This window comes from Orcinus orca, chromosome 3 (assembly GCF_937001465.1).
Source record: "Orcinus orca chromosome 3, mOrcOrc1.1, whole genome shotgun sequence".
NCBI classification, from domain to species: Eukaryota; Metazoa; Chordata; class Mammalia; order Artiodactyla; family Delphinidae; genus Orcinus; species Orcinus orca.
In genome coordinates this window covers 149,254,078-149,280,470 of record NC_064561.1, presented here as the reverse complement: position 1 = coordinate 149,280,470, position 26,393 = coordinate 149,254,078, and the positions used below count along the sequence as shown (strand labels likewise).

Sequence of the window (26,393 nt, the reverse complement as noted above, 5' to 3'; positions counted from 1 at the left end):
TACAGCAGTATGTTAATTAATCATAAACTTCTTTGTAATGCTTTCTCTTAGACTATTTAATTTTCTGATCTTCATACCTAGATAGTTTCTTTGGAGGAGAAGGGATCTTACACATATAGTTAAGACCTCATTTATATGGAACTCTTAGGGAATGGACGGTCTCCAGGGCCAACTTTTTATACGACTGAATTAGGTGTCAAAACATAATGACTACTTTCTATTAAATTTCTTCTGGAATAGACTACCATTTCATTGTTTTCTTAAGCACAGTATACTAAACATTCTCTTCTTGACTTGAAGGGTTAATATATGAACATCAGCCCTTACCATGTTCCACAGAAACAGATATTGGGGCAACTGGTGTGGGATAGAAGGCTAAATGTACACAAATCCAGCAGAACCTCTTACGTGTGTGTTCTTTGTGTTTTCCCTCATCACTAGATGAAATATGAGCAGTGGCACACAACTAGAAAATAGTGTAACTGGACTAGCTTTGCAAAATTAATGAGGACATTCATGCTAAAACATCTCTTTATTCAAGTCACTAGAAAAGTCTTTTCACAGCTCATAATAGGGTATACGACTTGTCTGCTTTACTGGCAGACAATGGACCATACACAATGGACCACATGCACCTCATCAGCCTGCACTCTTTCCTTGTACTCCAGCCTATGAACGGAGAATAAAAGAGACCTTTCATCATTTTAAGCATCCGTAGTAAAAACCTGGATGTGACTTACTCCAAAACCCGCCGACTCTTCATCATTGCAAAACACACTCCCCCTGCCTTTTTTAAACATGAGACACATTTTCTGGGTACACCCAGAACCATACAAACTACCTTTAATGCTGTCACTCATATGATAAACCAACGTCTTATAAAATATCTCCTGTACTATTTTTTGACAAGCATTCCTATTAAAAAGTTGAACGAGTAAGCTAATAATATAGGGTGAGTTGGAAATAAAATATTGAAATACAATTTAGGTAGCTGTATATTATGTTTACAGCTGAAATACAATTTAGGTAACTGTTTATTATGCGATCTCTTCTCTCCCTTCAACCTATCCACTTTGACAAGAAAACAAGAATCATCTGATTCTGTGGAGATGTCTTAGGCTTTGGGAGGGGAATGGAGCTGTTCAAGTGCTGTATCTCCCCTCCCCACTCCTCAATTCCTGTCTCCCCTCTGCTCCGCGTTGCTTCCACCCATAGCTGCTTTCACCAATCTGTACTTCTCTTACCCCCTCACTTCTCAGTTTGTCTTGACAGTTACCTCTTCTAAGCTTTCACATAAAAAGCCTAGCATTTTACAAACTTTGCCAGCTGAGCAATGATGAAGTAACCAATTTTATAGCCATGTACAATTTCCCTTTCTTCCCAACTATGTTTTTTGCTAGCTATTAAGGCAACTTTTCTGCTCCTAAACTGTAGCTGAAGAGCGGGACCTGGAAAGCTGAATCCTTAAGATATCTGGATATTCAGATAACATCTACTGATTTGATTGTACCTCTTTCTCTAAGTAACTTAGGAAAAGGTGATAAGAATCAAGCTTATTGTATATATATTTTTTCACCATGCACCATGCACTAAGACACCTTACAGCTTACTTTATTCTTTTTATTTATTTATTTGGCTGTGCCAGGTCTTAGTTGCGGCACGCAGGATCTTTAGCTGCAGCATGTGGGCTCTTAGTTACGGCATGTGGGATCTAGTTCCCTGACCAGGGATCCAATCTGGGCCCCCTGCATTGAGAGTTCGGAGTCTTAACAGCTGGACCACCAGGTAAGTCCTCTTACAACTTACTTTAATTTAAAGCTTCCTAAATTGTTCCTGATATCCTTCTTTTCCAATATAATCAGATTATACTCTTGCAGTGACACTAACCTTCCTAAGGCTCTTTCTTCCTGTCATTTTTCCATATAGGAACTTGTAATTCTATGAAGTCTGAACTCCTCTATTGATTACAAGGTCTATTCCTATCCATCAGAGTCACACTACACCCAAGCAGGTAAGTGTCTGCTCCATAAAAACTAACTTCTTACTATCTCCACAAGCCAAAATACCCTTTTTTACCTCTGCCCTTGCTTCCTCCCTAAAATGTCTTAATTTCCCTAAATATTCCTTCGGAGCCCAGTTCTAGTCCCCTACACACTGAAAGGCACACAGGAGGGACTGAAATCTTGCTTTATTTGTTGATTTATCAATTAATTTGGGGGAGGCAATTAATATAATAGAAATTATTTAAAAATCAACTTTTCCTGAAAGCTTGTTATGTTAGTCAACATTTTATTTCCTTTAATATTACTAAGATAAAAAAAATATATATCCTCTAAATTTTTCCATAAAGTTTTCAGGATGAATTTATTACACTAAAAGAGTCACCCATTTTGATATGAAGTTTTCAAATCTTCAGATGAAATATACTATGATGAAAGGTAATAAGTGAGATATCCAATTAAAGATATTTTCAAGATTTAAGCTATCAAAACATCATAGGAGTTAAATATATTTAACTAAGAGAAAGTTTTTTTGGGAAAAAGAGTCAGTTTACCTTTTAACATTTTAATTTTTGAGGATTACTTGGCTCTTCTACACAGATTAAGTTTAAAATAAATACAAATACCAGTTTTCTTCCGGAACAGAAGATGAAGGATGTGTAGGCATTTCTTTCTGACTAGTCTGGGTCAGTCTTCTGCACCATGATATTACTGTTGTCACATATCTAGATTGAATACATTAAGACAGATATTTGAAAAACGAACTTGTAGAATATTTATAAAAGCATTTAAAAATTGGAAAAATCATTAAGATGGTTTGGGAAAAAAGAATAAAGAAAAAATTCTAAAGTAGGGCAATTTTTAAATCGTTTTCATTGGAAAAAGAAAAAGCAAGCTTTTCTCATTCATCAGGAATAAGATGATTTACTCACATATATGATTAATAAAGATGAGATTTAAGAATCAGAACACAGGTTAACACTTGGATTTCATTCAAAGTTCTAATACCTAAATTCTCCTTTTAGTTTTTCAAAGTAAAATGAATTTCATTAAATTTTATCATGAAAATGTCTTTACACACAAGACTAAGTGAGCATTTGCTTTCTAAAATTTAAACCAGAACACACCTGTTAATGCACACACACACACATCCAGAATTACATAACTCATCAAACACACAAAACAAGTATCAAGTTCAATAAAACGAATGATTTGGAGTGACTGGCTGAAATAAATAGTTAATGTTTGCTAAACAGACACTATCTTTTGAGGCAAATTATTCAAACTAGCAATGAATGTTGGAGCATTTAAACCAAAATGCAATAACTCCCAACAGAAAAATAAATTCAAGAGGTAAAAAAAGCAATTGTTTTGTGAACATCCTCAAGTAAAATCACTAACATGTCAAGAACATCACAAAGAGAATGATTATTATAACAAATTACATAAGCCAAAAGAGAAAAAGCATATTCATAAAAAGCTGATTTCAAGAATCTTCTCCATCTTAAGAATAATCGTTAGCTAGTTTGTTTGATTTCACTTTACAGAAATAATACATAAGTTTAGTTATTTGTGGCTGTAAGCCTTAGTTTAAATTGGTTAGGGGATTAATTAGTTAACTGGTTAACACAGCTGACCACAGTCCAACCTCCACAGCAAGCCAGTTATATCTATAACACATTTCTTTTGAAAAATCACTAGAATACAAATGGAAATGATTAAAGCTGACCTGATCTATTTAGTTATGCTAGAGACCAATATAACTGTAAACCCTGAAACCTGCTGAGGAATTCCCTGGAGGTCCAGTGGTTAAGACTCTGCGCTTCCACTACAGGGGGCGTGAGTTCGATCACCAGTTGGGGAACTAAGATCCCACAAGCCACACGGTATGGCCAAAAAAACAAAAACAAAAACAAAAACAATGCAGCTACTGAAACCCGCTGAAATGACTTTATGCATTTTCCACATGGAAAAACTAAAAATATATACAACATTTAAATAATGTTTTTATGCTTCCTCTCTAAAAGGAAGTTGTTTACTAACATGAAATTATTTTTTTAATTGCTTTCCAGTACCTTTCATATGGTCCAGGGTGTTGAATCTGAATTAACTGATTTTGTCCATCAGGAAAAGTTAACTTACACCAACATAAATTGAGACCTCGATTTACCTTAAGAAGCAAGGAGGAAAGGAAAGTTTTAGTATTCTAGAACTGAAAAACAAAACCTTCTTTTTAATTAATTTTCAGTTAAAAAAAAAAAAGAAGTAGATGAATCATTAAAACTTTATTTTGACTAACTTAAAAGTTTTGTTTGAGGACTTCTAGGTTGGTGAATACCTGGAGATTTGGGGAGAGTAGTATACCTGGTGAGGGCATGGAAGCTCCGTGCCCTTTCTCCATACCTTACCTTATGCATCTCTTCCATTTGGCTGTTCCTGAGTTATATCTTTTTATAACAAATCAGTAATCTAGTAAGCAAAATGTTTCTCTGAGTTCTGTGAGCCCCTGTAGCAAATTAATTGAACCCAAGGAGAAGGTTGCGGGAACCTGTGATTTATAGCCAGTTGGTCAGAAGTACAGGTAACAATACCATGTTGCAATGTTAGAACCCCCAATCTCTAGCCCCATCAGTCAGAAGCACAGGTAATAACATGGGCTTACAATTGGCATCTGAAGTGTTAGGGAGATGGGGGCAGTCTTATAGGACTGAACTCTTAACTTGTGGAATCTTATGCGATCTCTGTGTAGATGGTATCAGAATTCAGTTGAATTCTTGGGAACTCTGCTCATGTCAGAATTGTCGTTAGTGTGGGGAGCCCCTCACCCACCCCATACACATTGGAAATTGAGTTTCAGAACACCAAAAGATGCACTAATCTTTCATATTTTATGGATATCCACTTTATTTTGGAAACTTATTTTTATTAAAAATTCTTCCAGGAAATGTCCACCAGATGTGACTTCCTGGGCCTTTTGTATTTTAAATATGTCTCCAACAAGTAATAATAATAGGAAGAAAAAGAGCTCACGTTTGTTGAAGTCCTGCTATGTGCTCTATGCATATTATTTAATCCTTTCAACAATGCTTTAGAGTATATAATTCTATTTTTATTTTATAGACCTCCACCCTGAGATTTAGAGAGCTGATAGCCAAGGTAATATAGACTTAATGAGCAGTAGAGCTGCTATTTGAACCCAAGTCTTTTTTGGAAACAAAGTTTGTTTGTGTCCCACCACATTGTGCTGCAAGGCAGAAATAATTCCAGGCAGGCTCTGTTTTTAAACATACCCAGAATCTGACCACCTCTCACCACCTTCACTGTTACCATCCTGGTTCAATGCTCCATGATGTTTTGCTTCTTTTTTATTCTAACATTTTCTGTTTTCCATACTTCTCTCTATGGACTCTAGTTTATTCTTAATAGCTGAAGTGATCCTTTAAAATAAGTCAGATTAATAGTTCCTGATTTCACATTTCTCCCTCTGACCTAATCTCTGATTTCTTTCCTTTGCTAATTCCTTTCTAGCAAAAAAAAAAAAAAAAAAGTTTTGTTTTACATGGGATATGGGTATTATTTAACCACCACCCTTATATAGATAATTATCAAAAGAACAAAAATACTAGTCCCTCTCTCTATAATGAGTTACATTTATAAAAATGACGATTTGTCACACCTTTCTGATTTCTGCTAGGAAATCCAATGAGATCAGTAAAGCCTCTTGACAGATTTTATACTTCAAAAAATAGAGATACTGTGGTACTTCATTTTCTATTTCCACAGATTAAAAATAAATAAATAAAAAATAGATTTCAGTCTGAAGTATAATTACCTGTCTCTTTTCAATAAGAGAGCTGAAATTCCAATTCAGGGTTAGAGTAATGCCATCTAAAAAGACAGCATGTACTTTGTCATCAGAGTATGCAAGAAATCTTCCCACGTTGGGTATGAACGATTCTCTCAAAAGCAAAGGCAGTATATTGCTATCATTTATCCCAGGTACCTAAAACCAGAAAATAAAAATAGCAGGAAAGACAGTTATCCACTAATAAGATTGAAATGATTAATGAACACTGAGGCAACTTCAGATTCTCATTCAGAAGTTGAATATTGTAGAACCCTTATGGATGTTTTGACTTTTCCAGAAGTGGCTACCCAAAAGAGTCTATTGTAAGCAGATTAATACCTTTGGAAAGTCACCATTCTGCTGAACTTTACATAGAAAATAGACAAAGATTAGGAACTACAGCAACATATAGGTTTATAATCAAAGCAGTATAGATACAGAAATCAAGGTCTGAGAATCACTTCTTCCAAGTCAGCATTAAAAAAAATTTACTTTTACAGTTATGGAAATAGAATGAATACTGTAATATGTTTCAAAATAACTATGTTTTCACATACTTCAAATCCAATCAATTCCCCTGTGCTCCCCCTCTAAGAAAAAAGAAACAACAAACTATATACAGTAAAAGTATAACATAAAAGCCCAGTTTTGCAGTGTTTATCTATTAAATGGATTTTTTAAATAAACCAGTATTAATATTACAAAGACTTTCTCACATGACTTAGATGAAAGTAATTTGAACTTATATGTATGTATACAAATAATAAAGCAATTAAAAATATCTTGCTTTTAAAATAATTTAAGATACCATTTTCCAGCAGCATATATGATAGTTATGGCTTAAAGAAAGCTTCATCTTGGCACAATGCTGAAGAATTCTGTGAACAAGAAAAATACTACGTAAACATTTGCAAATAATGTCATTTTCCAATTCTAGCAACCCATTCTCACTGCTATACAACATTTTAGGCAAGTAACTCGTTTCCACAAAAATACGTTTGGACCTCTTTCTTCCTTAAGCCCCTAGAAGGGAACTACTACTGTTGCTTCCCTTTGTGCTAATCTTACATAATTAAGGTTATTCCTCTAATTTTTAGCAATGAAATGACTCCAAATGGAGAGGATTTTCAGAATTTGCTCCTTTTTAAGAAGTGACAGATTCACAGCACCTGAAAGGTTTAGCATAGTCTAAGAGTGGTGGGGATGTGAATCAACTGTCCCTAGAAAATCAAATGACCAGTTCTGCTCCTTCAAATCTACTTTAGAAGTTGCTTAAACATAAGTTTATAAAACAAATAATTTAATTCAACAATCCACTTTCATTCCTCTCAGTGCCACAGACTGATTAATGAATTAAAAAACATATGAACCAAAGAACCAAACTACAGTTCACCTTCTGTTCATTCTCAGAAATCGTTATTACTCCTAGGATAATAAAGAAGTATGAAAATTCAAATGTATCATCAAATCTTCAACTTGATTCCAAGGAACAATAATGATGCCACACTTACCTAGAGAAAAGGCACTTATTTTCTTCCAGCAGTTGCTTGCCATATGTGGATGTTTCTCCATATTTAACTTCAAATTTCAAAGCCAGAAGTACTTTTTTTTTTTTAAATAATTGGGATTTTGTTGTTGCTGTTGTTTTAATCTTTATTTATTTATTTGGCTGTGCCGGGTCTTGGTTGTGGCACAAGGGATTTTTGTTGTGGTATGTGGGATCTTTAGCTGCGGCATGCAGGATCTTTTAGTTGTGGCATGCAAACTCTTAGTTGCAACACGTGGGATCCAGTTCCCTGACCAGGGATCGAACCCGGGCCCCCCTGCATTGGGAGTGTGGTAGCCACTGGACCACCAGGGAAATGCCAAGAAGTACTCTTATAATGACATTGTGATCACTTTATTTTATAAATGATGAGACCAGAAAAGTTGACAGATTTTACTAAAGACATTTCCACTGTACCCACCAATTCTTAATCTCATCCAAACCACTAGAAAATGTATCAAGTGTCTCAGACACATAACACTTGATTCAGTTGAACGTGAAGCACTTACCTGGTTGCCTGTTTAATTAGAGAACAAACAGAAAATGGACTTCCTGGTCTATCTGGAGGAAGGTTATTTACTGAATAAGTTTTCTCTTCTCTCTGAAAATTAGTTTAAAATTTTAAAAAAGATTCAATAATAAATTTTGGCCATTATTACTTAGCTATTTTTTTTCCTTAAAATATGTATTTATACAGTGAAAAGGCAAGCAGTTTTTTAAGTTAATCAACAGCCCATAAAAGGTAACTTTAAAAGGTATTTTATGATGCTTTTCCATTTTCCCTTTTTTTTTTAAAGTCTAGAATTCCTCCTATCAAAAGTTATCCTACTCAAAAATTACATTCTAATAGCCTATAACTTACTGCTCAATTTAAATCTTGGCTGTACTCAAATTAACAAACTAATTTCCCTGTGCATTAACAGGAAACCTACCATAAGCCCCTTTTTCCCTTTAGACAGAAAAAAAAAAAAGAAGGCGGCGGCTAAATAGGCTTAAAAAACTGTTTTAATTACTATTTTAATTGAATGGCTATATCGTTTTGTTGTATTTTATTAATGGAAGAACAACTGCTAGTTTGTGTAAGACAATATTATTATTTACAAGCTCAACTTCTTGAATTAGAAAAAAATGTTGTTTTGTTATTCCCTCTGAATTTCCTCTTTCTGAGACTCTTTCATGCTAGTGTTTACCAGGACTCTGTCTCCAGCCTTCTCTTCTGATTTCCTGTTTCTTCTTGGGTAATCCCAGGAGGGTCCAAAACTGTGTTCATAATAAATATCACAACAGCAACAACTAACATTTATTAAACAGATGATACTATGTGCTAGGTGCTATGCTATGTAGTTTACAAAGGATTATCTCATTTACTCCTCAAAATAATCCTGAGAGATATGAAATATTAATGTCTATTTTTTAGATAAGGAAACTGAGGCTTGAGGGCTAAGTAGTAGTAGAGGTCTGAATTGAACCACAAGAGAGTGTTGCCCATACTCTACCATCAGTAAGAGAAAATAAGCTTCAAAGTCAGAGCTGGATTCAAATCACAGGTGTGCCTTTTACTACTATAATGATGGGCAGGTTATACAAACTTGTGTTAAGTCTCAGTGCCTACAACCTATGAAATGGGGATACTACCTACCATCCACATTGTCCCGAGGATTAATAAAATAATACATATATAAAGCAACTGGGACAAAATTTAGTCTATAGTATGGTACTCAAAAAATAATCTCTCCTCTTTTATCCTGGACTGTAGACTTGAATATCTAAATCTCTACCGGATATTACAAAGACATTTCAACTTCAACATGTCAAAATGGAATTACCTTCCCTTCAAAATCTGCATTTTTTTTCCCTCCCTCCTACTTCATATTTACCTCTGGTATGTCAATCATTACATGTTATTCCCTCTTCCTAGAACTCAGCTCCCTGCCTCCATTGCCTCCCTTTGTCTGACTAACTCCTACTTTTCCTTCAGCATCAGGGAAGCCATTAAGGAGGACCCATACGCTAGGTGAAATCCCCTAGTTATGTCTACAAGCACAGAAAACCTCTATTCCTGCTTCTTGGTTTCCATTACAATTTCAATTTAATGTTTTATACTTAATGTTGGTCTTCTCTGCTAGAATGGAGCTTCATGAAGGTAGGGGCTGAATCTGTTTTGCTGACCTCTGTATCCTCAGCATTTATTAGTACAGTGGGCTAAGTCACATGGTAGGCACTCAAAATATCACACCTTAATTATTTATGTCCTTCTCTATCGGATACTGAGTCCCTCGAAGGTTCTTGTCTTTTTCCACTGCTTAATTTCATCAATTCTAAAATGCTTATTTTTCACAATTTAACCTCTCTCAAATAAAGATGCATCTTACAATTAAGAGTTTCTTTCAATTACTATCAGGCAGATGGGACTGAACTATAATAGAATTTAAATCTTTTATGGAAATCTCTTGGTATGTTCAAAAAATGCCATCATCAATACACTTTCGGTTTAAAATTTTTTTTGGTTTAATCCAGTGCCTGGTACCACCACTCACTGATTAATTCAATAACTTGGCATCATTTTCAACTCCTTCCCCATCCCCAATATCCCGTTCAGTCATTAGTTCTGTCTCCTTAATATTTCTTGGGTCCATTCTTATCTTTCCATTCTCATTACCACTGCCTGGCCCTAATACTTCCTTCTCTGCACTACTATACATGTCTTCTAACTGGTTCTACAGCTCGAAGTGCCACTGCTTCCCCATCTCAGTTCACCTTCCTCTGAAAAGACCTAACAAAAATATGATGTCACTTCCCTACTTAAATCCTTCAGTGGCTCTCCAAAAGCAATAGGGTTTCTCATGCTCCATTAGTGAACTGGCTCAACTTGGTCTAATCTCTTCTGTGGACATTTCCCCCACCATTCTACCTCTGTTTTAGTCTACTACAGCCTACCACAGCATTTTCATTTCCTTCAACATTCCATACTGGCCCCAGACTCTTGCCTCCAGTTAGATGACATTTATCTACTGTTCTGTGCACTAGCAAAATAGTGTGTTGAACAAGACAAGGCTTACCTCTAGGTGGGTTAGTTAGTAAACAAACACTGATCAATATGAAAATGTCACAAAGTACTAAATGCCAAGAAGAAAAAAAGAGGAGGGTACCTTGATAGGGAGTGTCATAGGTAGCTTCTTTAAGCTGGATAGTCAGGAAAAGCTTCCTTGAGGAGGTGGCATTGAAATAGAAATTCTAATGACAAAAGGCCAGCCATGCAAAGAGTTGAGCAAGAACAGTGTTCCCTTAGCTATATGCTCCTCTAACATCCATCCCTCTTTTGTATAACTCCTCCTGCCATGTCTTCCTCCAGAAGGCTTTCCTGGAGCCTCCCAAACAGGGTCAGGTACCCTTCCTTATGTGGACCCAAAGCACCAAGTGTTTATCTCTATGGAAGCACTGTCAGTCCCTGTCAATCTTTCCTCTTTAAATTTTTAATTATACAAGCAATGATACATTACTACATTTTGGGGGGGGGGGGAAGAGTTCAAAAATATAAGATTTCAGCCCCTCCCGACTCTTCCTCCCTCACAAAATCCCAGATTCCTCCCCAAAAGTAACCACTTCAGTTTAGTTTTTATCTGCCCAGATCTTTCCCTGTGCATTTACACGTGTATTATATACAGTAATATAATTGGGTTTGGGGTTTGTTTTTTGTTCTTTACACAGAAGATATCATTGTACATCTTCTCATGCAACTTTTTTTTCACTCAACAGCATTTTGGAGATCTTTCAGTATCTGTCTTTCTATGCGTCTACATCTTCCTCATTCTTTTAAACTGCTTCCAACATTCCCATGACCTGATCACCACAGCTTATTTCACCATTTTCTACTGATGAACATTTAGATTACTTCCAGTTTTTCACTACTACAAACAAGACCACAGTCCACATCCTTGGCCATGCTTCTTTGTATATATGTGCTCATAGTTTTCTAGGATAGATACCTTAGAAGCAGAATTTCTAGCCAATTTTACTTGGTATTATCAAGTTGGCCTTCATGAAGGCTGAATCAATTTACACTCCAATCAACACTATGAAAGCACCCCTTTCCCCCATACCCTTGCTGGCAGTAGATATTATCAACCTTTTGACAATTTGATGAGTGAAAAATATTATATCAGTGTTATTTTAATCTGCATTTCTTTGATGCAAGTAGTAAAGTTGAACATGTTTTCAAATACTATGGGTTACATGGCATAATCATTCTTATCCTTTGCTCATTTTTCTGTTAGGTTTTTTTCTGGTCTTTTTATTAATGATTTATAGTGTACAATATTTTCTTCCAGGCCTTTGTCTTTTTTACTTTATCTAATTTAACAAAAGTTAAATATTTAAAATTTAACATACATTTAAAAATTTCAAGCTGATCAAACTTTTCTTTATGCCTTCTGGTTTTGTGTATTGTACTTAAGGCCTTCCCTATCACAACACTATAAACACTGTCCTTCTATTTTCTTTTAATAAATATAAAGTTTGGTTTCTTACATTTAGCCCTTTAATCCACCTGGAATTTATTTTGGAATATGGGTTAAAGTAAGGAGCAAACAATTTTACTCCCAAAAGAAAGCAAATTGTTTCTAAATCTTTTCACTCAAGTAGACAGAGAAGAATGAATGTGTTGCTCACTGGGGTCTGAGTGTGTAAAGCCCAAAGCAGTCCACCACAAAGGCACAACTAACTTGTCTGGAAGTTTTGTTTTATCTCCAAAGCACATGTGATATGTTTGCTTCAGTATAAAAATTATCACCCCCTCCCCACGACACCTTTGAGTAAAACTGAAGCTCCAGGAAGATGTTCTGTATTTGCCTTGTAGTTTTTTGAACTCTCGATACATAGCAGTCAGTAGTGTGGATGTATATGCATACCCATTCTATTTGCCTGTTTACTGAATCATCTCATGCACTACACACGTGCGTGCACACACACACACACACACACACACACACACACACACACACACACACTACTGGTCATGCTTTCATCTCATTTGCCTGTTTGCCTGACTGACTACTAGACTGTGAACTCTTGACTGCAAGAACGCTTCATCTTTACCCAGTGCTTAACAGAGCGCCTGCCTATGAATGTTCAATTGATATTTATTGAATAAATACTTTCCTACAAATAGACTTCAGCAGGGAATCTGCTCTAATATATGCTAAAATATTTATGAATAAAATGATACTTGGGATTTACTTAAAAATAAATAGGAAGTGGAGGGGGCAGTGGGAAGTATAGATGGAACAAGCTGGGTAATGGGTACATGAAGGTCTGTTACGCCAGTCTTTCTGCTTTTGCATATGTTTGAAATTTTCCCTAGTTAAAAAAAAATCTGCTCTAGTTTTAAGTCTTCTTCCTAGCAACCGTGATAATCTTATCACTCAAATACTCTGTAATAGAGAAAGAAAACATATTATGTTCCATCCTGCGAAGCAAAGCTGTGTGATACTATAGTAATCCCTATAAAAGGGTGGATTTCAAATGTCAGACTGGGAACAAGCAAATTTAGACTATTAACAAAATTTCCACATGATTACATTTTGGTCTGATATATTAAATAGATCATGTTATGTTTCACTGTTTTCAACAACAGAACGATCCTGTTCAATGTTCTAATTGTATATGAAGATTTAGGAGTTAAGAGGTGTTTTAAATATGCAAGCAATTGTATGTGGAGAGAAAAGAATGTGCTTTTTAATATGCAAATATTAATTCAAAGAAATATACTGATTCCAAATAATATTGCTGGTTTCAGTGTTTCCTATTAATAAATTCTATGACAGAAGAAATTTAATTTCTGATTTAAAAACAAACTGCTTAGGCAAATGGATGACAGAATACTGGATAAGAATACAGCAAAAATAAGGCGGTTAGTAATTACTGTGCCAATGCTGGCAGTAAGATTATATTAATTCTCTAGACTAAGAAGTAGTAGCAAGAAATTTTATAGAAGATCAAATTTCCCATATATATATATATATATATATATATATATATATATATATATATATAGTCAGAATTATTTATAAACAGCCATGTACCAAAAATCTTCTTGAGCTGAGACCTCATTGTCAACTTACCTCTTCTGATCCTTTTTGAATGGAATAATATATAAAATAGTTTCCCAAATAAGCTCCTTCTGATTTGAAAACAGATCCATCTCCAGGATAAACCTCTATTGAGCTCATATTTTTGTGGGTAAGTCTAAGGAAAAGAAATAATCATTAAAAAAATATTTTTCTCATTGAGATTAACATATAGATGATGGCAATCATATTAAAAAAAAAAGGTAGTATGAGGGTTTTTTTTGCCTATCTAAAAAAAATGGATAATTTCATACTCTGCACATCAACCAGCTAAATTAATTTTTTTGAAAAAAATAAACAGAACACCCAGAATTGGTTAATGTATCTATTTCAACTAAGCTCAACTTCTAGAAGTCAGGCATCTTGTCTTATCATCCTGGTATCCCGCTGCCACTCACAGTGGCTGGTACATTATAGTCATCAAAGCAATGCCCACTGCATAGGAGTTAAATATGACAACTCCAGAGCCTAAAAATAATATTATTCTGTAAAAATGAAACTAGTAGAATCAATACCTGATGGATGAGGTTAGCCATGTGTAAAAGGAGCCACCCCTAAGAGAAGGTGACTGTACCTGGCTGCAAGGTATATACCCAATACCCAAGGTATTGGGTATATAATTTATAAAAACTTAAGCCAAGTCAATTTTATCGAAACATATATGAAGAACATATTGTCAGAAGGGGGTGGGTTTAGGTCTCATTTGTTTATTTTTGTTTTTATTTCCATTACTCTAGGAGACAGATCCAAAAAGACATCACTGCAACTTATCTTTTGAACACTCTTTGGAGTGTTCTGCCTATATTTTCCTCTAGGAGTTTTATGGTTTCCAGTCTTACATTTAAGTCTTTAATCCATTTTGAGTTTATTTTTGTATATAGTATTAGAGAATGTTCTAATTTCATTCTTTTACATGTAGCTGTCCAGTTTTCCCAGCACCACTTATTGAAGAGACTGTCTTTTCTCCATTATATAGTCTTGCCTCCTTTGTCATAGATTAATTGACCAGACGTGCATGGATTTATTTCTGCGCTTTCTATCCTATTCCATTGATCTATATGTCTGTTTTTGTGCCAGTACCATACTACTTTGATTACTGTAGCTTTGTAGTATAGTCTGAAATCAGGGAGCCTGATTCTTCCAGCTCCATTTTTCTTTCTCAAGATTACTTTGGCTATTTGGGGTCTTTTGTGTCTCCATACAAATTTTAAGATTTTTTGTTCAAGTTCTGTGAAAAATGCCATTGCTAATTTGATAGGGATTGCAATGAATCTGTAGATTGCCTTGGGTAGTATAGTCATTCTAACAATGTCGATGTTTCCAATCCAAGAACACGGTATATCTTTCCATCTGTTTGTGTCATCTTCAATTTCTTTCATCAGTGTCTTACAGTTTTCGGAGTACAGGTCTTTTGTCTCCTTAGGTAGGTTTATTCCTAGGTATTTTATTCTTTTTGATGTGATGGTAAATGGAATTGTTTCTTTAATTTCTCTAAGTTTCTCTAAACCTAATTAAACTTAAAAGCTTTTGCACAGCAAAGGAAACCATAAACAAAACGAAAAGTCAACCTATGGACTGGGAGAATATATCTGCAAATGATGCTACTGACCAGGGATTAATTTCCAAAATATATAAACAGCTCACACAGCTCAATATCAAAAAAACAAACAACCCAATTAAAAAATGGGCAGAAGATCTTAATAGACATTTCTCCAAAGAAGACATACAGATGGCCAACAGGCACATGAAAAACTGCTCAACATTGCTAATTATTAGAGAAATACAAATCAAAACTACAATGAGGGTGCTTCCCTGGTGGCGCAGTGGTTGAGAGTACGCCTGCCGATGCAGGGGACACGGGTTCGTGCCCTGGTCCAGGAAGATCCCACATGCCGCAGAGCGGCTGGGCCCGTGAGCCATGGCCGCTGAGCCTGCGCGTCCGGAGCCTGTGCTCCGCCAACGGGAGAGGCCACAACAGTGAGAGGCCCACGTACCGCAAAAAAAACAAAAAAAAAAAAACCCTACAATGCGGTATCGCCTCACACCAGTCAGAATGGCCATCATCAAAAAGATCACAAATAACAAATGTTGGTGAGGATGTGGAGAAAAGGGAACCCTCCATACTGTTGGTGGGAATGTAAATTGGTGTAGCCACTATGGAGAATAGTATGGAGGTTCCTTAAAAAACTAAAAATAGAGTTACCATATGATCCAGCAGTCCCACTCCTGGGTACATATCCAGAAAAGACGAAATCTCTAATTTGAAAAGATACATGCACCCCAATGTTCACAGCAGCACTATTTACAATAGCCAAGACACAGTAGCAACCTAAATGTCCGTTGACAGATGAATGGATAAAGAAGATGTGGTATAATATACAGTGGAATACCACTTGGCCTTAAAAAAGAATGAAATAATGCCATTTGCAGCAACATGGATGGACCCAGAGATTATCATACTAAGTGAAGTAAGCTAGACAGAGAAAGACAAGTATCATATGATATCACTTACATGTGGAATCTTAAAAAACAAAACAAAACAAAACAAATGAACTTATTTGTAAAACGGAAACAGACCCACAGACATAGAAAAGAAACTTGTGGTTACCAAAGGGGAAAGGGCAGGAGGGATAAACTGGGAGTTTGGGATTAACATATACACACTACTATATAAAAAATAGATAACCAACAGGGACCTACTGTATAGCACAGAGAACTATACTCAATATTTTGTAATAATGTCTAAGGGAAAAGAACCTGAAAAAGAATATATGTATATACATACACACACACATACATATATATATACACACACATACATATATATGTATAACTGAATCACTTTGCTGTACACCTGAAACTAACACAACATTGTAAATCAACTATACTTCAATAAAAAATTTTTTTAAATAAAAGTAACAAATAAAAACAAACAAAAAAAAAAAGAGAAAGGGGTGGTTTTCATGCAGGAAAAGGAGACCCCAAAGAACAAAAATTTCACAGATCTCTTCTAGCATTATTTACAGAAGTGAAACTCTGAATCTAGCCAACACTAGTATTCCAGTCACTAGCGAGGTGTACTTTGTGGTAGAATAGGGATAATTCAATAGAATAGTGCAGACACAGAGGAGACATTCAGTGAATATTTGTGGCATGAATAGTGGCTGAAATCTCTTCTAGGCTAGCTAACTTCTCCTCTAATTCCATGCTCAACAGGCATCCTTCTGACGTGACTAATTCAGATGACTAGATCCCCTATTGCTTAGAAGGGGTATCCTAAATAACTGGCAAAATATTTCATTCACAAGCAAAACTAATTCCTCATTGGCTTTGGAGTTGTCACAAAAATCTTGTGAATATGGTTAATGTGAATTAGTCACAAGACATCTATGTGGACTAATAAAATTATTAATTAAATTTTATTCAGTTTTAATTAAATTTAAATTTAATTTAATTGAAATTTTATTAGTACACATAGAGATCTGTAAAACTCAGGGCCAAACACAGGAGAATGGTGGCCCTAGGCAAAACTGTACTCACGGGGGAGTCTATCCACAAGGGTAGTCCTATACCCTCTGTGACATTGCTAAATAGCTCCCAATGCAACACAAGTGCCTTACCTATAGGTAATACCCTTGTACCAAACCACTTTCACTAGTTCAGGATAGGAATATTCTTCTTCAACAAATTGTCTCTGTGAAAGCGAATCACAAAACTCCCACCTGTGAAGGACAAAATACAAGCTATTAATTCTGGTTGCCTAACATAATTACCTTTAGAAGTGAACAGAACAGTGCTACTGTAGTAAGATTTATTTCTTGCTTAAGTCATTAGATCAAAGAAAAGTAAAAATTAATATGAAAGTGCATTAATGAAATTTAAAACTACAGTTGACCCTTGAACAACATGGGGGTTGGGGGCACTAACCCCAGTGCAGTAGAAAACCGAGTACTGTTATCTCTGCCTCAAAAACAAAGGAGTTTATAAATGACTCACCCAAGGGCAGGAAGCTGAAACAGTTTGGATAAAATCAGCACTCAAACCCTAGTTCTGTTGATTCCCCAAATTGTGATCTCTAATCGAACACAAACTTTCCCCCCATACTTAGTTCATTTAAAGATCTGAAAAATAAAAATACAGCACTATATTTATTGAAAAAACCTGTGTATAAGTGGACCCACACAGTTCAAATCCGTGTTGTCCAAGAGTCAATTGTAATCTTATTTTTCCATGTATTTTTCTTAGTATTTTTAATAATCTCATTATTGAATCTCAGCATAAATACATAAATTAAGTTTCACTAACCTTTAAAATTTAGGATTCAAACAATAAATATTTACTGAAATATCTATGGTGAGCCAGGCACTGTGCAATACACACTATGGATATGACACCCAAGAAAGCAGACATGGTCCCTGCCCTCAATGGAGATTCTGTCTAGCAGGGACATAAAGTAGTAGATACTGAACATAAAGAAAAGAGAATTACTGTATGCTATGGGATTGTATAGAGCCTAATCCAATCTAGGGACTTCAGAATAATGACCCTAAGGAAGAAAGGCTTATTTATGCTAAGACCTGAAAATGAGCATAAGTTAGCGAGCTGAGAGAGATAAAAGGAGTGTTCCTGGCATGGAAAGAGTAGGTGCCGTGGTAAAAGAAAGCTTGGGCAAGAATTCTATGGACCGCAAGAAGTCCAGTTTAGCAAGAGTAGAGAAAGCAAGGGCAAGAGTGGTGAGGATTACAGACCCACGAAAAGACCATATAACAGAAGGCCTGTTAAGCCATGCCTAAGGATAATGGATTTCAATCAAGGCCAGTGGCAAGTTATTGAAAAACTGTTAATTTAGAAGCATAAATCTCTTTTGATGTGTACTTATAATACTGGAATTCCCAATTCTAACTACTTAATCATGACAGGGCTAAAAATCATTCCCATTTTTTGTTTCCAATAACAAATATGTACTCAGAAGACTACCTGGGATCATATCCCAATTCTACAAGCACTAGGTGTGAGACCGTGCTTGAGTTATTCAACATTTCTGTGTCTCAAGTTCCTCTACAAAATGGGGTTGATAATAGTACCTACCTCATAGGGTTACTATGAGGACAAAATAGGTAAAGTATAACCATGCCTGGCACAAAGTAAGTGCTCTGTGTTAGCTATTATCATTATTACTACACTACTTATGCAGAGTTCATGTTACAAATCTATAACCATTAGGCTATTCATTTCTTAGTGAAGGTAAAAGGTCTGTACCTAGCCAGCCAGAAGCCTCTCCATGTTTATCCCTGTTGAAGATGGACATATTTACAGTCAGTTAATCAAAGACAAGGGTGTCCTCTGAGGCTATGTATGAAAGAAAGAACCCATGATCACACACGTCAGGTCCATGCTCCAGCAACAGAACTAACAGGTTCCACTGAGCAGCAGCGGATGCTTCCCAGGGCTCGCTCCCACAGAGCTCTGTGCCGTCACTTACCACACTTTAATAATCTTTTCAGTGATAGTGACCCTTACTAGACTCTAAGCTCCTAGAAAGCAGGGACTCTTCATCTCTACAGTCTCCATGCTTAACAAAGTACCCAGTGTAGTCAGCCTTCCACCAACATCCAATGCATGGATGTGAAGTAAGAAATATAAGCAACACATTAGCTGGGGACATTATTTACTATCCGTTACAAGCAAAGTTTTAGATCAACTGAACTTTCCTTATGAATGGTATCAGATGATTCCGAAAGAAAAATGATCCTTAGGTAGGTCTGGTTCTGACAAAAGCATTAGGACAAATAAGTCATTCTTCCATTACCTGTGCAGGTGTGGGACAGGACAGCTTAGTAACAGGGCCCTGGGAAGAACAGAAACTTCTTTTCCTCTTTCCTCAGAAACGTCAGAAGTTAAAATTCTCTTCTGGGTGATATCTGCATCAGTTCCAGACATATTGCTGATTTTATTATGAAAACGAAGTGCTAAAGACAAAGGATATTCCCATTCCTCCGGACAGGAGGCCACTGACCAGCACTGCTTTACCCACGTGTATACACACGTGTCTTTTGTCCCAGGTGAAGACAGTGCCTCCCTCCCTTCAGTTCCATTTACACAACTCTTCTCTAAAGGTTCTTTGGATTTCGTGATCTGATAATAAAGTTCATTTTCTTTATTCTTCAGTCTCTGTCCTGAAAAACTTCCATATGTACAGATTTTGCCAGCTTTTTCAACTAGTTTGTCCTTTTTGGCTTTATTATTTTTTTCTGACAGTACTATAGATGAGTCTGGCTTCTGGCTTACTTTACACAAAAAATGTACTGTAAATTCATGCTGAGATTTGGGCAGGCAAAGGTATGCGTGACCATCTAAAGATGATATCTTCACGGTGCCACTCTGCATACATATCATGCCACCATCAGTATCAAGATCGGGCCATCTTACTTCTGAGATGTCAGTGAAGATACGCTGAGTTGAGGGGAGAAAAAGGGATGGTATTTTCTGTTAACAGTCCAATTTTTTCCATACATTTGATACTTACATATTACTTAAGAAAGCTCTTAAAGTTTTGTGTTCTACTACCTGGAAAGAATGAAAAATGTCAGCCTATATATGGTTTTCCAGAGAGCACTTGATATTGTTAAGATTATTTCTTAGAAAAGTAGACATAAAACACACACACACACACACACACACACACACTCTGACAAAAAGGACAGAAAAGAAAAATCATCTTGGTTATATTTAATGTTAAACGTATTTTGATTTAAAGTGTACACTGCATCAGAGATAAATAGATTTGCAGCCCCTCTCCAAAAGTCTACTCTGAAAAAGAATATAAATGAGGGAAGACCAGCACTACTGTATGAAAAGCAATCATAACCTAAATGGTATGGAACCAGCATAACAATCACTGACAGAACGATTTAGAGAACACAGAAACAGACTCAACCATATCTCAAAATGTTACATACGATAACATAAGGTTTTCAAAACAAGGGGGGAAAGGGCGAATTACATATTTAATAAATGGTACTGAAATTATTGAACAGCATTTGGGAAATGCTACCTCAAAGGATTATCACATGGACTAAATAGGATAACATGTATAAGGTACTCGTCCTACATAGCGCCAGGTACAGCACACACTAAATTCCGGGTGCCTTAAAGGGTAACATTTAAAAAAACCGAATTACTCAAAGGTAAACTGATCTGGACCAACAGCAAACAGATTCATAACAGGTAACAGTGCCTGTTGCATCTTTTCATATAAGATAAAAATGGCAAGTGTCACATAACAGTCTTTTAATCAGTTAAGCTTTTGCCAATTTACACATTTCACCTTCCATTTATATAAAACCTTAGATTTACGAAAACTACTGTCAAGAAAGCCTGGTAAATTTACAGTGCTATCTATGTGTACAGATGTTAGTGTGCTAAAATTAAGGGAAGTATTCATACCATTTGCAGCAACATGGATACAACTAGAGATTACTGTACTAAGTGAAGTAAGTCAGAAAGGGAAAGACAAATACCATATGATATCACATATATGTGGAATCTAAAGTGTGGCACAGGGCTTCCCAGGTGGCGCAGTGGTTAAGAATCCACCTGCCAATGCAGGGAACACGGGTTCGAGCCCTGGTCTGGAAAGATCCCACATGCCGCGGAGCAACTAAGCCCATGCGCCACAACTACTGAGCTTGTGCTCTAGAGCCCGTAAACCACAACTACTGAGCCCACGTGCCACAACTACTGAAGCCCATGCGCCTAGAGCCCATGCTCTGCAACAAGAGAAGCCACTGCAATGAGAAGCCTGAGCACCGCAACAAAGAATAGCCCCCACTCGCCACAACTAGAGAATGTCCGCGCTCAGCAACAAAGACCCAATGCAGCCAAAAAGAAAATAAATTAAAAAAAAAAAAAGAAAAAAAGAGTCATGTACCCCAAGGTTCATGGCAGCACTATTTACAATAGCCAGGACATGGAAGCAACCTAAGTGTCCATCGACAGACGAATGGATAAAGAAGATGTGGTACATATATACAATGGAATATTACTCAGCCATAAAAAGAAACGAAATTGAGTTATTTGTAGTGGGGTGGATGGACCTAGAGTCGGTCATACAGAGTGAAGTCAGAAAGAGAAAAACAAATACCGTATGCTAACACATATATATGGAATATATATGGAATCTAACACATATATATGCTAACACATATAAATGGTTCTGAAGAACCTAGGGCAGGACAGGAATAAAGATGCAGACATAGAGAATGGACTTGAGGACGCAGGGAGGGGGAAGGGTAAGCTGGGACGAAGTGAAAGAGTGGCATGGACATATATACACTACCAAATGTAAAATAGATAGCTAGTGGGGAGCAGCCGCCTAGCACAGGGAGATCAGCTCGGTGCTTTGCGACCACCTAGAGGGGTAGGATAGGGAGGGTGGGAGGGAGACGCAAGAGGGAGGGGATATGGGGATATATGTATATGTATAGCTGATTCACTTTGTTATACAGCAGAAACTAACACAACATTGTAAAGCAATTATACTCCAATAAAGATGTTAAAGGAAAAAAAAGGCAGAGAGAGAAACTATATAACTTCTGTGTCTCAATGTACAAAATATCAAAACACCCTAGTCTGTGGAAATATATAGGCCTGTGTTCTATAGCAACATGTCTATGCTCAAAGTGTCATGAAGAAAAAGACTAAATATTAAACTACCTGTTTGTAATTACTTGTCCTCAAATATTTGTTTTAAAAATGAAGTTTAAAAAATATTACCATTTTCCTTTCAGAAGGTATGATGCTTTCAGATAAAAAAGGGCAAGTAGCAAAGGAGTTACGGAAATCTAGGGCTCGCTGTAGCTGCTCCTACAAAAAGAAATACAAAGTAATTTAAAAAAATGATTTGAAAATCAATTTAGAATGACAGTAATCCGGAATACTAACTACTTTCCATATTCTGGCCACCTCAACAATATTTTAGTATTAAAAAGAGTAGTTTTTGTGTCATCTTTACTTACTCGGTACGTGCTAATAACAAAGTGTGTCCTTTGGCGAATTCTTTCTGGTTGTTGTAAAGGATGTGCTGAAATAGGAGGTGCTTTTTCAAATAAAAATTCAGAGCCACAGGGAGAAAGCTGCAATCTGGAACCATCAACATATTGTACCTCCACTGAGTCATCTTCATAAAGTACTATTTGCACTTCAGCCGCCATTATTGTGACTATGGCTAAAATGTCCTTCCAAGGCAAAGGCTGAGGAAATAAGAAATACAGTAGCACCAAATAGTTCTCTTCATGTACAAAAGTTCTATCAAAATAAGTGAACATAAGCAAAACACAAAATTGCCATTGCATTTACTTTTGTTGAATGAAAAGTGATTATCTTGCTATACATGCTTATGTGATCTGAATGCCTTCATTAACCCCAAGGGCTCTACTTCAGTGTGGAAGACAACTGAGAGGGAGATGGCCCACCAAGTTATAAATGCCCTTATCATTTTAGTAGCTTTACTTCTGAAGTTTAACTTCTGAAAATTGTATGCTCAGTATCTCATTTCAAATAACAAGCAAATTCCATCTTCGCAAAAAGAATACATCAAATCATTTGTAGGACATGTAAAAGGCAGGCGAAAAGTAACTATTAGGCCTAAGGGAAAAGAACACCTGGATTCTTGCCCCTAGCCTGCCATTAAGGAAGTAGATCGATGTCACGACTCAGAAAGCTAATTAACCAGCTAGTGTGTTAGATTCATCCTTATTTCATTGAATTCAATTTCCTCTTCTTTACCTCTGAAATGTCTCTCTATTTTCACTTACACTTCCCATATAGGTGTGACGGAAGGGGAATGGAGGGCTGGGTTCCAACTCCACTAGCTCATAGCTACAAACCACAGGTTGGCTGGGTTGGTTGTTTCCTTATTTGTAAAATGGGGGTAACAGGATCGTTGTGAGGATTAAATGAGACAACATGTATGACAGTGCCAGTAGTGTGAATGTTGCCTTGTAGGAGCTCAGTAAATTTTATGATTCTTTCTAAAACTAACTCCATCCAGGACATCATCTCCTCCTGTTACTCAGGTGATAAAGTTTCACCTGTCAGAAAAAAAAAACTTTCCATGGATACCACTTTCCCCAGTTTACCTCTATTTCCTACCAATAAACTTCTCAGGTATAGTATCCACTCAGTGTCAGCTTTCTCTCCCAACAATCTTCGATGAATTGCAATCCAGCTTTCTCCTCCACCTCTCTACTGAAATTGTTTCACAACGGTTACCAGTATCTTCCTATACCCAATGACTTCAGTCTTCACCCTACTAAACTGGTCAACGTGTGACAATGTTGTCTATCTTCCCTTGCACCAAACTTCCTCTTCCTCTGCCTCTTATTTTTTAAAAAAAGGGTGGGGGGTGCGCCATGGTCCCTCCTCCACCACCCCCTCTATATCTATTGCTCTTTTTAGTTTAATCATTCCTTTTCTTCACCATTCTCTCAAATCAAGGATTCATCAGCACCTGACCTTAGTTAGTCCCCATTTCATCTCTTCTTACTAGATACACTCATGTTGCTTTTATGCCCACCCTTGCTTTTTTAAAAAAATCTTACCCCTTTTCAATGTATATAATTAGCTACATATGATATAGCCTATAATCTTTTGCAGAATATGTCAGCATATAAGTAAATATTAAACCAATATTAAATGATCTCTCCTGAGGAAATTCACACAACTTTAATCATTTTCTTTCTCTAGAGAACTTCCAAATCTACCTGACCTCTCTCCAGAGCTTCCAGTTGCCTGCAGGACCTCTCTTCATGTCCCTGTTCCACAGATACATCAAACTCCACATGACTAAAATGGAACTTAATCACTCCCACCAAAAGCAGACTTCAGTAATACCCCCTAATTCACTTTCACTCAACTCCCTGGAGGCCAGTCTACAAACGGTAGCTAGAGGGACCTTTTAAAATAAAAATGAGATCTAACCCTTCTTGACTTACAACCCAACATTTGCACTTAGATAAAACCTGAATAATTTTTTTAAATTTATTTTATTTATTTATTTTTGGCTGCATTGGGTCTTCTTTGCTGTGCATGGGCTCTCTCTAGTTGCAGCGAGCGGGGGTTACTCTTCGTTGTGGTGCGCAGGCTTCTCATTGCGGTGGCTTCTCTTGTTGCGGAGCACAGGCTCTAGGCACGCGGGCTTCAGTTGTGGCACACCGGCTCAGTAATTGCGGCTCACGGACTCTAGAGCACAGGCTCAGTAGTTGCGGTGCATGGGCTTAGTTGCTCCTTGGCATGTGGGATCTTCCCGAACCAGGGCTCAAACCCGTGTCCCCTGCATTGGCAGGTGGATTCTTAACCACTGCACCACCAGGGAAGCCCCAAACTCAAATTCTTAACCACAGCATATAAAAGCCATACAACCTGCCCCCATCTACCTCTCCAATGTCATCTTCTACCTCTCCAATGTCATCTCCTAACCCTCTCCTCCTTGTTCAGGACAACTTAGCTACATTGGCCTTTTTAATGTTTTTTTAAGAAAGCTGTATCACATGTCAGAACCTTTGCACTGTTCCTTCCGCCTAGCATGTCCTTTCCCTGGCTCATCACATCGCTGGTTCTTTGGCACCGTTAATATCTCAGCACAAATATCTAACTTCTTCAAAGGCCTAACTTGACCAGTTAAAGTTGTTCCCAACCATCTCCCAATCACTTTTTAACCATTTCATCGTTTTTCTTCATAATATCTATTACTATCAAAACTGTTCTATTTATTTACTTGCTTTTAGTCTTTTCCCACTAGGACATAAACTCAATCAGAGCAGGGCCCTCATCTGTCTTATTCACAGTTCTATCCCTGGCACCTAAAACAATACTTGGCCAATAATAAGGGTGCAATAAATTTTTTTTAATGATAAATATATAAGTAATATATAAGAATATATAAGTGAATTTTAAAATTCTTGCTCCTCCTGAATTTGCAATTTGAGTTAATGGCATCTCAATGTTAGCAATATTTGATTTCTCAGTGTTTCCCTTAACATCCAAGTAACAAGTCCTGTTGATTTTGTCAGTCTCCCCCATAAATCTGGCTCCTCCTTTTCCTATTTCAGGCCTCAACTTTCCCCTCCATTCCTGTAGACTGTCTGGGACCTTTTTCCAATTTTTCCCCTCTCCAATCCATTTCCAGTACTGCCCTCACAAGTAACTTTCCACAACCCGACCATACCAACCGCTTTACATCACTTGTCTACATACTTGTTAAACGGCAATAAATATTCATAGCAATAAATATATTTATATTGCAGCTATACGTATCATATATATGCATGATATCAACTTGCTATTTCTGAAAATACAAGTGCAGATACACAGTTGGAAAACATATTTTCTGATAACAACTGGAAAAAGGTCTTTATCTTTACCCAAGTTTTCTTTTTTTTTTTAACAGCTCATTGGGGTATAATTGTTGTCTAGATTATTTAAATAATCAAGCATACACAAGAAACAGTAGAAATGTCTAAAGTTCCTGGCATCATAAAAAAAATAATCCAGCTCCAACCTAAATTTCCAGCCTCATCTCTACTGTCTTATTCCTGTTTGTGTTTTCACTACCCAGCACATTACGTCCGAGTACATTTAACGATCAAAAAGCCACAAGTTTGTTCTTGACATAAACGGGAACCTCATTTTTCAAAATGCGCTATCTAGTTACAGAAAAAGCCTCATCAAAACAACCACCAACATCTTAAACTCACACAGCAAGCAGTTCTGAGTTGAAAAGTGGAAATGAGGACAATCAACGGCCCTTGTGCTTTTAATTTGCCAAAATGGTCGGAGTAGAAACGTCTGCGCCCGCCCACAACTGCTTCTCGAGG

General features: G+C 36.7%; 1 protein-coding gene and 1 long non-coding RNA gene across 3 annotated transcripts in view; one reads left to right on the top strand and one right to left on the bottom strand.

Moving 5' to 3' along the window:
• Nucleotides 1–26,393, bottom strand: part of C3H5orf34 (chromosome 3 C5orf34 homolog) — a 32,299-nt gene extending 5,906 nt beyond the window's left edge. The window contains exons 1-11 of the mRNA XM_004265949.3: nucleotides 26,274–26,393; nucleotides 22,536–22,769; nucleotides 22,294–22,383; nucleotides 19,328–19,971; nucleotides 17,139–17,240; nucleotides 13,513–13,636; nucleotides 7,903–7,994; nucleotides 6,656–6,725; nucleotides 5,833–6,003; nucleotides 4,076–4,170; nucleotides 2,627–2,725 (exon numbers count right to left, since the gene is read on the bottom strand). Of these exons, the coding sequence (XP_004265997.1) occupies nucleotides 2,627–2,725; nucleotides 4,076–4,170; nucleotides 5,833–6,003; nucleotides 6,656–6,725; nucleotides 7,903–7,994; nucleotides 13,513–13,636; nucleotides 17,139–17,240; nucleotides 19,328–19,971; nucleotides 22,294–22,383; nucleotides 22,536–22,730 (1,682 nt within the window). The 5' untranslated portion in view covers nucleotides 22,731–22,769; nucleotides 26,274–26,393. The remainder of the gene's footprint in view (nucleotides 1–2,626; nucleotides 2,726–4,075; nucleotides 4,171–5,832; nucleotides 6,004–6,655; nucleotides 6,726–7,902; nucleotides 7,995–13,512; nucleotides 13,637–17,138; nucleotides 17,241–19,327; nucleotides 19,972–22,293; nucleotides 22,384–22,535; nucleotides 22,770–26,273) is intronic.
• Nucleotides 1,584–26,280, top strand: LOC125963925 (uncharacterized). 2 transcript variants are annotated; one of them, XR_007476376.1, is made up of 3 exons: nucleotides 1,584–1,785; nucleotides 1,927–2,011; nucleotides 24,265–26,280. It is a non-coding gene; the product is annotated as an uncharacterized LOC125963925 (long non-coding RNA). The 2 variants fall into 2 exon arrangements; XR_007476375.1 differs by lacking the exon at nucleotides 24,265–26,280 and adding an exon at nucleotides 19,404–19,538.